Source organism: Caretta caretta, chromosome 10, assembly GCF_965140235.1.
Source record: "Caretta caretta isolate rCarCar2 chromosome 10, rCarCar1.hap1, whole genome shotgun sequence".
Taxonomy (NCBI): Eukaryota; Metazoa; Chordata; order Testudines; family Cheloniidae; genus Caretta; species Caretta caretta.
The window spans coordinates 33,457,295-33,470,927 of record NC_134215.1 but is presented as its reverse complement, the minus strand read 5'-3'; the positions used below and the strand labels follow the sequence as shown (position 1 = coordinate 33,470,927).

The following is a 13,633-nucleotide window of genomic DNA, read 5'->3' as shown; positions in this document are numbered from 1 at the left end:
CTCCAGAGGGCGCCAGAGCTGGTCCCCTACAGATGCCACTGAAGGAAAAACTTCTGGTACCGGTGAATGTGGCGAGCACACACAACTACAATGGAATGGACATGAGCAACACGTCTCTAAGAGCAACAGTTATGAAAGATAAGTCTTTTAGAGTTTGGCACCTAATTTCTCTGAAGATTGTCTGTCTGTAGTGAGCAGGCTGTGTTCGTTCACAGCTCCTATATGGCTACTGAAATGTACATGTCTCCTGCCCCCAACCCCATAGAGGGACTGAGCATACTCTATCCTGGGGCTGCAGGGGCTAATTAGTACTTTCCCTTCAATTACTCCCTTTGGCTGCTGTGGCACAGGGCACCAGAACTGAGGGCAGGGAGACTGTCCTCTATTCTCAAAACTCTCTCTGCTGGCAGTTTTTTCCTGCTGAAAAAAATTGTGTGTAATCATGTAATTAAAGACTGTATCATAATGCATATGCACAAGGGGAACAAATTAAGGCTGAAGAGAGCCTTAAATATGCCATTTCCTAATTTGAGTGCTTGACTTTGCAACCTTAACGTACTTCTAGTTTAGCTTGTTTTGGAGGAGCATTTTATGTATAATATGGCTGAGTTAATGTTCCTGAAGCAATCTTAACTTTTGGAGTGTTTTGATCTGAATGCTTGGTGTTCACTCTGGTGACTGTTCGGCTTGCTAGGAAAGTCTGTGTTGGATCTAGTGCTCTGGATAAAAGTAATGTGTGTTCTTGTCCTGTAAAGTTGAATTGTAGACTGAGTGTCTCCTTTTTATTTATTTTATGCTGTAATTACTTCTCCATCTGGGTTGTTCTCTGAACTAACCCCACTGTTTTTTGCCTCAGAGGAGAGTCGATGTTTTTTTCACCAGTTCCATGTAAGGTCCTTTTTCAAGGAATTCTCTTGTTCTAATAAACTAGTTCCCTTTACTTTTCTCCAGGTAAGAGAAGATTCCGAACTGTGATAGATTTCCTTCAGATGAGATCTGACCACTCTGTATAGTGCAAAAGGGCTGGAATCTGGTCGCAAATGACCAGCAGGGAATTCAGTGTGGTGGGAGCTCTGTGCTGGCATAAGCTCCTATGAATATTTCCATTGCCAGCCACATCAAAGCAAGTAGTGTTGCAGAATTGAGAGAGGCTTAATGGACCCTTTGCCTGTGGTGTAACTTAGAGGAGCCCCACATTGACTCTAAACCTCACTGAGGCCAGGGCCAGTGTTGACCACCCCACAGAATCAGGGAGCCATAACCAGCTCTAACATCGCTTCCTCACCTGTACTGATTCACAGTCAGGGGACTTACACTTGTAAGCCCAAACACAGTTCTTCCCAGGCAGGGAGACTATGCCTTTTTGATTGGTTCTGGGCCACATGCTAAACAGGCAGCTCTTGCTCTCCTCTGGCCTAGCCCCCTAGCCAATCAACTGTACTAATGCAGCAACTCAGAGGTGGAAAAGGCTTGCAAGACTTCCTGCCCAATAGCTCTGTCCGTGCTGAGCGCTTCACAGGTGACTGTTTTACTCCCTTCCCCTAATTGACAGTAAGGTATGCATGGAGAATTGCAAAGCTGAGTCAGTGATCTGCTTAATTTGTCATCCAGTTACTAAGTACAGAACACCTAGCATTTACATCCTGTCTCTAGTTTTGAGCATATTCAGCAATGCTAGAGGGAAAGAGAGGGAGGGAGTCCTGCTCAGTAGCATCCACTGGGAAAGGCAGAAAGCTGACCTGACCCTAAAGGGGGATAACTTTCTTCCTTTAAAGCCTTCCCTCACTTTTTCCTCCTATTGCCAGAGGTGACTCTGTAGGAGGGTAAAGAACCAGGGCATGGGAACACTAGAATGTGTGTGGGACACACGGGCAAGTGAGATGAGTGGAAAGGGAAACTGGAGGTTGTTAAATATTTAAAATATGGACTCTTCAAATGTTTGAATTTACACATATGTAAGACTTTTGAAGAGTGACGATGGGGATGTGTATAGAATTCCTCCCCCTGATAATAAGAGTTATTTTCTTGACTTGTCACACTGGGATTTGCTGTCATGGGCTTTATAAAGGTAGTAATAGAAAAGAGGGGATAAATTATCTTGCTCTTCCCCTGCCAAAGAAATAAATTCCCTACAGTATATTTAAGTGGTTTTCTCCAGTGTAGTTCTGAATGACTCCAGTGATAGAGCTTCCACCACTTCTCTTAGGAGACGCTTCCACAGGCAAATAGATCTTATGAATAGACAATGTTTGTTACTCATTCAAGGGGAGTTTTGTGTTCTGCTGGTTAAATTTGTTTTTTTTTTTAATTTATGGAAGGGTGCAAAGAAGCTGAGACAGGTGTCCTTTTTAATTTTTGTATTAATCTAAATAAACACATTCTACTTCGCTTTTTTTTCTGTTTCATTTTTATAGTTCTTGTTTTATTCCCCTTGGATGAACCTAACCATTCCTTCTTGTACTGCAGTAGAAATCCTCCTAGTCCTTATATGATTTTGCCAATGTTATATAAAAGAATACAGTCATATTAAAATTGGCTGCTATAAATACAAGAAGAGAAAATAAGCAATCTCCACACTTCATAATCAAGCCCCTCCCATCTTCCATCCCCATTTCATCCTTGTTTGGAAGACAAATTCTTAACCTTTAAAAATGTTATTTATGACTATCAATAAAATATCTCATAAATTGCTTGCTTATATAAACTTATACCAAGAATTTCTTGTTGGGTTAGTATGCCATATCTGATGTAAAGTAGGTTTTTTTGGTAATATTTCAAAATGTTTAAACAAATAATTAAACAAATAAAAAATTACTAGATAGTCCTTTATTTCCCCATATGCAATTTGTATATAGAGTTGCATCTCCTGCACAAAAGAGCGCACACAAAAAAGTTATCTGCTTTTGGGGTCTGTTTCGTGAGTGCATCATTGGAAAGAGTAAATCTTTTCCTTCTTCAGAGTTTTATCGTGCTTTTATAAATTGGACTGCAACAAATAAGGTTGACGCACGAGGCATATGGATAAAACCAGGTGTCCAAATTTTATTGCCTGATCAGATAATTTTTGAAATGAATGATGAGTGACCCCTCAATGTCTGGGAAAGGGTTTTCTAGCCACGTGGATCAAAGAATATGAAGATGGATACTTACATCTACTTTTATCTTAAAAATGTTTGTAGATAAGTGAAAGTTAATAGTAATATGTTTGTTTCTATTCTAGATGGGAATGACAGGTAACACTAGTCCCTTTGGGCAGCCCTTTAGTCAAGCTGGAGGGCAGCAGATGGGAGCTACAGGCGTGAACCCTCAGTTACCAAACAAGCCAGGCATGGCAAATAATTTGCCTCCCTTTTCTACTGACATCAAGAGTACTTCAGTTACCAGTGTGCCAAATATGGTAAGTTGTATTTAACTTCTATGTCATTCCCCCCTTCCTTGTTATGCACCTTCAAAATATATTCCAAGTCCCCATGTATAAAGTTATATCTAGTAAAAACTGAGTTCACATCATACTAGTTTAGATTTTAATGAATGATATTGAAAACTCATTAATCTGATTTCTTTCCTCAATAGTATTGGTCAGCAAAATATTAAAGGTGAATTGTAAAACAAAAATGAAGTAAGCCCCAAATATGCAAAGTGTGCCCACTATCCAGCCCGTGGTGAGCATGAAAGATTGAAATAAGTTTAACAGGATACTGGGCTTGATGGACCGTTGGTCTGACCCAGTTTGGCTAGTCTTATGTAACTAGCATCCACCCTCCCAATTGTTTTTCACCTCAGAAATTGGTACTTTTTGTTTCATTGAAGATATCCCAGAATTCATTGTTCTCTGGTATCTCAGACACTAAGAATTGCATGGATTCCTCTGAGACAGTATTGCATTCTGTCACATCTCTAGTAAACTGAGAAATAATCAGGAAGGCAGGTGGGGGGGAAGGGATTTAGAAGCTTATATAAAACTTATTTCTGTGCTCAGTAACACCCATTATTGGTTACCTGAAGCATTTAGCAAAAAGTTCTGTCCTTAAAAGGAGACACTACGAATTTCCATTTTTTTTGAAATATTTTCTTTGAGTACCCCTAAACAATAAGCTCTGCATTATTAAAACTAAAATTAAGGGGGGAGGGGTGTCTGTTCCCTGCTGATGTTCAGAATTGAGTGTACTTGAGAGCAACATCACCGAGCATGCTCAAGCCTTCACCTTTCCTTTTCTTTTTGTGCACACTACCACCTGCTGCCTCTTCAGTCTGTTACACTTTCACCTCTGCTTCTGCTGTAATTGAGTCTATAGAGTCCGGGGTAGGTTTGTACACTCAAAGGAACAGTGAAACTGAATTCACTAGATGCTGTCAAATGCACCAAGCAAACTGAAATAAAGAGAAGATATTTTCCTTTCATCTTAGGGATTCTTTATAAAAATATTGCTACAAAATTTTCAACTGGAAATGTGATTTTCCATTTGACAATCTCCCTCTACATCAGTGTTCATTTTTCTTTTGCAGATCACCTTTAAGAAAAAGCTTCTTTACCAAAATAATCAGTTCCTTCCTAATTTTTTCTAGCTGTGTTAGAATGCTGCTAAAAGGCAACACTGGATTGTGGCATCACTGAATGAAGGCACAGCTGATTAGAAAGGAGGAGGAGCTTTTTGCATACAATTTTGGAACTCAAAAGTGAAAGGAGAAACCATCAATTACAACAGTTTCTCCTAAGATGATTACTGAAAATTTTGTTGCACTTTATAAATGAAGTCATCCTTAAGGTTATAAGAAAAGTCAGCCAATTCAGTTCTTTATACTATGTGGTATGTAATCATAAGGCTGCTTCTAGAATAAGTTTCAGTGGTTCTCAGACTATGGATTGGGACCTCAAAGTGGGTCGTGATCCCATTTTAATGGGGTTGCCAGGGCTGGCTAATACTTGCTGTGACCCAGGGCTGAAACCGAAGGCCAAGCCCCACCACCTGAGGCCGAAGTTTGAGGGTTTCAACCCTGCGTGTTGGGACTCAGGTTTCAGGCCCCCTTGCCTGGGGCTGAAGCCCTTGTGCCTCAGCTTTGCCAACCTCCCTTCTGCCCCTGGCAGTGGGGCTTGGGCAGGCTCCAGCTTTGGTCCCCCCCCTCCTGGGGTCATGTAGTAATTTTTACTGTCAGTAGGGGGTCACAGTGCAATGAAGTTTGAGAACCCCTGAGTTTGGTAACAAAAACTTGTTTATATTGGTGGTGAACTTATAGTAAGGTCCAGTATCTTAGGTTGTGGTATTGTTACTTCATAAACTGTGTGTTCATATTTATTACTGCAAAGTTAAAGTGCCCTATTGTGCTTAAATTTATCTAACTGTGCTTATTGTCATCTCACTGTTCGTAAGAGATGCCACTTCCATCCACAGTCTTGATAAAAGACTGAGAGCAAGTGCATTTTGACCACTGTATTGTATTTTAAATGAAAATTGTGTTTTAAAAATGCCATAATAAAATGAAATGCCCTTTCATACAGATTTTTAGAATTACACTGTGGTATTGGTCACCTTTTAGAATATTGAAGCAATAAATGGTTGCAAGGTTCAGCCATGGTTTCTAAATTCAGTAATGTTTCACTTTGATCCTGTCTGCACTTGCCATTTCAACTTCGCACGGGTTCACCTGATCCGCATTTTCGGCAATGGGTAAATTTTCTAATAATATAGACAAAGTTTGTGTGTACACAGTTGTGCAGTAAATTAATTCTCAAGGTATACTCCATTGTTTGTCATAAAGGGTTGTATTTGGTTTTAACCTTGTACACTAAGTCCCAGAATAGATGCAGGAAATGCTGTGTTATGTAAGCTCTATCTACACCACTACGAGTGTGTGTAAATTCCTAAAACAGTTAGAAGTTTTGTTTTATATACAAAGTGGACTGTTTGCTGATAGAGTGAATAGTATCTGGTATCATTTTGGCTCTGATATGGGAAGCACACTATTGAATGCTCTCTTGTTTCTGCTGTGCAAAACAAATGACTTCTAGTTAGTGCAAGTTAATTGTGAGAATAGTTCTTGTTAGTATACTTTTTAAAAATATAATTTACTTTGGAAATTGTGGATGTTTAGAGTATTGCAAACTTGGCCAATTTCATTTGATATTTTCTGTGCTTGCTGCAGCTTCACAAAGTAAAATTAAAATATCACCACTTGAAGATCCCTCAATGTATTAGGAATAATTTAATTGAACTGCTTGTATAGTTTCTATGGAAACTACAAATTTAGTTATGTTTTATGCTCTTAAACATGATAGCAGTTACTATAGAAATTGATAATGCCTCTCAGTGAGATGCAAATTACTTACTGTTGGTTGACACTAGAAACATTGCCATTCTTTAGCAGAAGTATTGATGCACAGATACCACCCTTGTCTTCCAGATAACTCTCTTAAATCTAGCAGGAATTTCAGGAATCCTCACTTCAGGCTGTGTCTGAAAGGAAGCGTAAAGGGGAAGGAGAGAATATAAATCTCATAAACTTCCAGGTCTTAGTCCCATCCAGTTGTCGGAGGACTGCTCCTTCATCTCTTGCGTGCGTTGTCTTAAAAATCATCTATATTTTGGTGGTGTGTTTATATAAGGGGGCTTGTTGCCACCTGGTAAAGTCAGGACCCTGTGTATAATTCTATTATGAAGCCATTTGCACGGCTGCATAATTCCTTTTTGAAACTGCAGTTTAATGCTATAGAATCTAAACACTTCTACGGACAGTTGGGTTCTGGAGATTATCCATCAGGGATACTCCATAGTTTCTCTCCTTCCTGCCTCTCAAACTCCCTTCCTGGTCCTACATTGGGGACCACTCTCATGAGGTGATTTTTCAGCATGAGGTAGAATCCCTTTTGCACCGAGTGGCAATAGAGCACATCCCACCTCATCATGGGACGGGGATCTACTCCCAGTATTTTCAGTTTCTAAAGAAGACTGAGGGGGAGACTCATCCTGACCTTTGGCAATTCAACATCTTTATTTGAAAGCTGAAATTCTGGTTATATTGGCATTGATAAACTCTTCCCTTCAGAAAAGGATGTGGTTCACAGCTCTTGACACATAGGACATGTATTTCCATGTGGACCGTAACCCATCACACAGGGAGTTCCTGCGTTTTACGGTTGGCCAGGAACAGTTTCAGGCCCTCCCCTTTTGGCTCACTGCAGCACCCAGAACATTTACGATTGTTTTCTCTGTGGTAGCAGCCCAGTTGAAGTACCAGGGCTATACATTGTTTCCATACCTAGATGACTGACTCCTGGTAGGCCGCTCTTGTTCGGGGGTCAGGTCTTCTCGTACGACTTCTAGCAGCCATAAATGTTTACATAAATAAAGAAAAGTCCATTTTGTTACCCACAAGAATAATAAATTTAATGGGGGCAACATTGGGCTCAGTTTCTGCAAGAGCATATCTCCCAACAGACAGGATTCATAAAATAACCAACGTGATTTCATGCATTACCAGCAGACCACAAACTACAGTGCACAGGTATCTTTCACTGTTAGGCTCAAGGCCAAATGCACTTACATGACGCTGTTTGTCAGACTCTACTTGTGGTGTCTGCAAGCTTGGCTCCATTCAATCTGCCAACTGAACGAGGACCACATCAATTCCAAGGTGACTGTTTCCACCAGAGTTATCACCTCCCTCATTTGTTGGTCGTGGTGTGAGTTCCCTTCAGCCCTCCCACACCCACAGCCACCATTGTGACAGATGCCTTCCTCCTGTGGTGGGATGCTCACCTGTACAACCACATTGGTCAGGGTACCTGGACCTCACGAGAGAACAGGCTACATATAAACATACTAGAAATGCGGGCAGTCTGCCTTGCGTGCAAAGCCTCCCTTCCACTCATACGCGTATTCCATTTACGGATAATGTTGGACAGTATCACCATGGTGGTCTATGTCAATGAACAGGGAGGAGCAAAACCTCATTTTTTCTGCCTGGAAGCTGTCAGACTTTGGAACTGGTGCGTCAGAAAGCACGTCATGATACAGGCCGCCTATATCCCCAGTATTCACAACTCCCTTACAGACAGACTAAGCAGAAGCTTCTTGGCAGACTGTGAGTGGGAGGTTCATGACAATCATAAGTGAAATACTTACCCGGTGGGGTACTCCAATATTTGCATTCCAAACTAACAGAAAGCTCCCCCTATTTTGTTCCAGAGGTGCCATGGATTGTGACTCCCAAGGCAATGCTCTTCTGTTGCCTTGGACAAATGGCCTCAGATACGCCTTTCCTCCCATTTCCCTACTTCTGCAAGTCATGGGGAAGATATGTCACGACAGAACTGGTATCATTCTCCTAGCAGCCTACTGGCCCAGACAGCTCTGGTTCATGGAACTTCTAAAGACGTCTGCCTGCCCACCCACCCACCAGTCAGAGTCTGCTCATTCCCTGATCTCCTAATCCAGGATGGGGGGGAAATTAAGCAAGCATTAAAATTCCTCACTCCACCTCATGGCCTGGTGTTTGGATGGGCGTTGGAAATAGAATTCTCATGCTTGGCCCCTGTTGAGGAGATCCTTCACCAAAGTAGAAAGGATTCTACTAGAACCTGCTACCTGGCCAAATGGAGAGACTTTTATTGGTCTGGACTCAACTGCACCAACGTTCTGTAGATACCTTAAGCATCCCAGTTGTCCTAAACTATCTCTTCTGCTTGAGGACTTCAGGGATCACTATCAGTTCTCAGCAAGTACACATAGCAGTGATTAGTGTCTTCCTCCCTCCAGTGGAAGGATGGTCCATCTTTACTCACCCTGCTTCAGCACAATTTATGAAAGGCCTGATCAGGACCTTCTCACTAGTGCTTAACACATCAGTGGGACCTTTAACCTTGTCCTGTGAACACTCTAAGGTCCACCCTTTGAACCCATGGCAACATGTGCCAGGACCCACCTGTCTATGGAGGTGGCTTTTTGTGGCTATCCTTTCTGCTAGGAGGGTCAGTGAGCTTGGAGCCATCATGGCAGGTCCTCCTTATACAGTGTTTCACAAAGAAAAGATTTCTCTCCAACTGCATCCTGGATTTCTCCCCAAGATTGTCTGAGTTCCATCTCCAATGAAATGATATCAATTTGCATGTAAGGAACAAAAAGTATCTCCTTAAGAGCTCTTTTTCAGAAATGTTGGGGGGAATAACCAGCTGTAATTAACTGATATAAGCGTTGTATAACTTCTCAGCACACCATGTAGATTCCAGCAGTGAGAGCTATCTCAGAGTACCCAGAGCCCTAGAAGGAGAGCGTGAAGCGTCTCATGACTGTCACAGAAAGTATTGCTTTCAGTACAGGGATTTCTGTGTTGAATGGTTACTGGAAGAAAGGAGTCAGAGTAGCGGCCGTGTTAGTCTTTATCCGTAAAAAGAAAAGGAGTACCTGTGGCACCGTAGAGACTAACAAATTTATTAGCGCATAAGCTTTCGTGAGCTACAGCTCACTTCATCGGATACATACAGTGGAAAAAATATATGCATCCAATGAAGTCAGCTGTAGCTCACGAAAGCTTATGCTCTAATAAATTTGTTAGTCTCTAAGGTGCCACAAGTACTCTTTTTCTTTTTATGGAAGAAAGGAGATTCCCTCAACTTCAAAGGATGCTGCAATCATGCTGATAGACCTTTTAGATTTAGCATGATTTTAGTCTGTCTTGTTTTAGAGTTGTAAGGGTGGATCAAGCATCAGACTCTTTTTTTTTTTGGGGGGGGGGGGAATATTGAGGTGTGATACCACCCTATATTATTAAATGAAGGAATTAAGCAACATTCTGCACGTTGTAGCATTCACGGCACTGTGCAACTAAGCTACAAGAGTTTTTGTGACCACCCTTTATTTGTCAGACTCTTTTGTAAACCCCAGTGCATGCAGGCACATAGGCTATGAGACTGAGTGAGAGAGTGCCTTTTTAAGTTTTTTCTATTAGGTTGACCCAATTTTTTTAGTGCATCCATTTCTGCATGAATCAAGGCTTAAGAGTATTTTCTTCAAGGAACGCACAGATGCATCTATAGTGTTTTCAGTGGACTGTTTAGACAATGATTGATGTGCCCAAGGGTTTGGCTACTGTACATTGCAAATACAAATTTAGATTTTACAATTACTCTTCTGACCAGCAGATGGAGTTCAAGAATATTACTTAAGAAGCTAATATAACCATCCAGTCCTCATCTTTCTCAGTTGTTTTCTCTAACGTGAATTGGAGCAGCTCTTCTCCGTCTGACTTAACAGTTTGTCAGAATGCTTTATGGCAAACTTAGTCTGCTGAATCTCAGCATTTGATCTTGCGTGTTCTTCTATGCTCACTCTCAGTAAACTCAGTTGATTCTCTTGGTTTTGCATAATGTAGTGATTTTGATAGAAGAAATGATGTTGAGAGGCTTTGACTCTGCCTGTAGAGGAGTATATAAAGAGCTCAAATAATGTCTACAAAAACTTTCTGCGGCTCAGCTTAATTTTTAGTAGTATTTTAAGGGAGATATAATTTAACAAAATATCTTCCCAGTAATTCAGTTTTCTGTCATGCAGTGAAATTAAGCAATGTGTAACCCTGACTATCATAACCAACTGAACAAAAGCCGCCAGTGGAAAGTTGTGACTAAGAGGACTAATGTGATTCTTAGGTGTACAAATGGGAATATCAAGTAGGAGTAGGGAGGGAAACGTGGAATTTCCTTGGAGTGCTGGTCCCAGTGTGTATTCCACAAATGGGTATGCATGTGCACCATGCACCTAAGACCAGAAAATCTTGCAAGTAGTATCCATTGGTCCACACCTGCATGTTGGATTTCGTTGTGCTCAGCACTGAGGGTATAAGGGAAGGTGCGGATCGACCATCTCTCCAGTTCCTTTTCACTGCTGTGTGGCCTGAGTCTGAATCCTCAGCCCGGAGCTATTCTCGCATTGTCTTAATCTCTCTAAATATAATTGTATATAATTTGTTAGTGTTTTTGTAGTATTCTTATAGTTAGTGTCGCTTTGTTTTTCCCCACCTCAGGGACCCTCTCTGTCTTCCCTTTTGAGAGTAGGACTTTACCCAGAATCAGATGATTTAAAAACCGTCTCGTGTTCTTGCTCCTTCTCAGTCAGTGACTACCACCAGGACTGCCTTTACTGCTTTGGGGAGGTGCATATCTCCGCTAAGTGGAGTATCTTTCACTCCTTCCCACCTCAGACCTGAGAGGGACGAGAGCTCTGACTGAGGAGGTACCTCCTGGAGAAAGCCATGAGACCCCAGTCAGGTCCATGCCAGCGAGATGCCCCTATACAACAGCTACAGTCCTCACGCAGTGTACCTCCAAGCATGAGTTCTGGAGCAGAGGCCGGATCAGATAAATCTACCCGTTATCTTGGGCTTCTCATAAGAGTAAAGGGGCAATGTGACCAATATAAAAACAAATTCCTCTCTAAGTCTGTTTCCAAGAAAAAGGATCCCTTTCCGAGCCCTTCCAAGTCAGTTGAGTCTTCACATGCAGGTCCCAAGGACTTAAGTCTCCCTAAGCCTCCTGACGATGAAGGGAATGCATGCAGGAGCAAGGCTCCAATGGAACTACCACCACTGTTGACAGTAGTGGCGACCGTGGCCTCTCACAAGCCGCCAACATCCTCCGGTATGGACCAAGAGCAGCAGACAGCACTCTTTGTCCAATGGTAGGCTCTGCCAACCACTAAGTCTACTGAGGCACTGTATCAAACAGAACCAATAACTGGGACCCCTTGTACTCCAGGACATACTGAGACAAATGCTACTCAGAGGATATTTTCAACCTTCCAGACCCTGACTCTCTACTGTTTTTAGGCCTGGTACTTCAGAGGGACATTTTAATGCCAGAAGGGGATACCATCTCAGAAAGAAGAATTTATTCCCCTTCTCCATCCATGAGGCAGAGTTTCCTTCCACTGGCACCAGTAGTACCTCTGATGGAGTCAGATCCAGCCTTCTTGTTGGCTGACAAACTAGGTAGGACAAACTACCATCTCCCAGAGAGGTTAGTCTAGACAGGGTTTTGAGAGTTTCCTGGACCCATCCTCCATGCAAGCGGGATCACTTTCCAAGGGATCACAGGTACCTAGTGCCTTCCCTCACACCAAACCAGTATTCAAGCCTTCATACAGGCCCTATTTGAGTCCTTGGAATCTTTATGCATCACAGCTTGGATCTGTGCACTCTACCAAGTGTCACGTTGTCCCTCTCGTAGGCAATTAGAGTGGTATAGCATACCCTGGTAATGTACCTCTACCCTTAAAAGGGCTGAGAAACATTACTTTTGTGCCTGCAAAAGGGGAAGAACTCTTGTTCACCTTCCCTGCCCCCAACTCCCTAATAGTACAAGCAGCCACAGAAGGATCCAGGTAGCAACAGCCTAAAGCCATCCCTGTGGACAAGGGAGTGAAACGCCTGGATCTTCTGAGGAGGAAGGTATACACATCCACTAGCATCCGGTTCTCGGGATCTCTAACTACCAGTCCCTATTTGCAAAATATGACTTTATGAACGACGTGAAGTTCCTGGAGTTCAAAGACACACTCCCCCAGGAGGGGACAGGGCCCAATTCCAAACCCTTGTTAAGGAAGGCAGTCTTTATGCAGCTTGCAATAAGATTTTAGCTGTGAACACGGCTGATACCACAGTAGTAATGTAGTGTGTTGTGATTTCACTCTTTGGGGTTCCCCAGGGAGATTCAGAACACCATTGAGGACTTGCCATTTCATTAAACTGGTCTTTTCAGTAAGAAAACAGACAAGTCTTTGTACTCACTTAAAGACTCCAGGACAGCCCTCCTCTTCCTGGGCATTCATGAGCCCCAAAGAAGCAGCATCATAAACAGGTGTATAAGCAAAGACTCCTTTCACAGCCTTTCTATCACCATTGAGAATATGAACCACCACACAAGCATCAAAGTGCAGATGACAAGGTGTGCCGAACTAGCCACCCAACCTCATCCACCTGCTAAAAGCTATTTTTGATGGGCTGCTGGAGAGTTGCAACCTTATGAGGCCATTCCCACCTGTTTCTGGAGTCCACTTTGGTGGCTGTGTAGCATACATTGCCCTTAACTGGAGGGCTATAACAGTGGACCCGTGAGTCCTAGATACCATTCAGTTTGGCTACACAATCAAGTTTGTTTACCCACCTCCTCCAAAAACACCTTCCCTGTCTCTCTTCAGGGACCAGTCTCCCGAGGAGACCCTTTAGCAGGAGATATAATTTTTCCTTGAATTAGGAGCTATAGAGGAAGTGCCATATCAGCATCAAGGGGAAGGGTTTTACTCTATTTCATAGCTCCCAAGAAAAAGGGAGGATGGAGGCCTATTCTTGACATAATTTTTGTTCTCAAACTAAAATTCTGCATGGTTATACTGGCATCAGTAATTCTCCTTGGAGAAGGACACATAGTTTGCAGCTCTTGACATGAAAAATGGTTACTGTCAAATGGACCCACTTACCTATCCCTCAAAAGATTCCTGAGGTTTCTGGTAGGACAAGAACACTGCCAGTTCAAAGTACTTCAGTTCAGGCTGGCAACAGCATCCAGGATCTTCACGAATGTTGTTGTCTTAGTGTTAGTAGCACACATGAGATAAAATGGCTACACCATCTTCCTGCACTTGGACCA

General features: G+C 42.3%; 1 protein-coding gene across 4 annotated transcripts in view; it reads left to right on the top strand.

The window, feature by feature from the left end:
• Positions 1–13,633, top strand: part of CREBBP (CREB binding lysine acetyltransferase) — a 183,305-nt gene that overhangs the window by 82,273 nt on the left and 87,399 nt on the right. For all 4 annotated transcript variants that reach the window (XM_048868271.2, XM_048868270.2, XM_048868269.2 and 1 more), the window contains exon 3: positions 3,221–3,397. In XM_048868271.2, the coding sequence (XP_048724228.1) occupies positions 3,221–3,397 (177 nt within the window). The remainder of the gene's footprint in view (positions 1–3,220; positions 3,398–13,633) is intronic.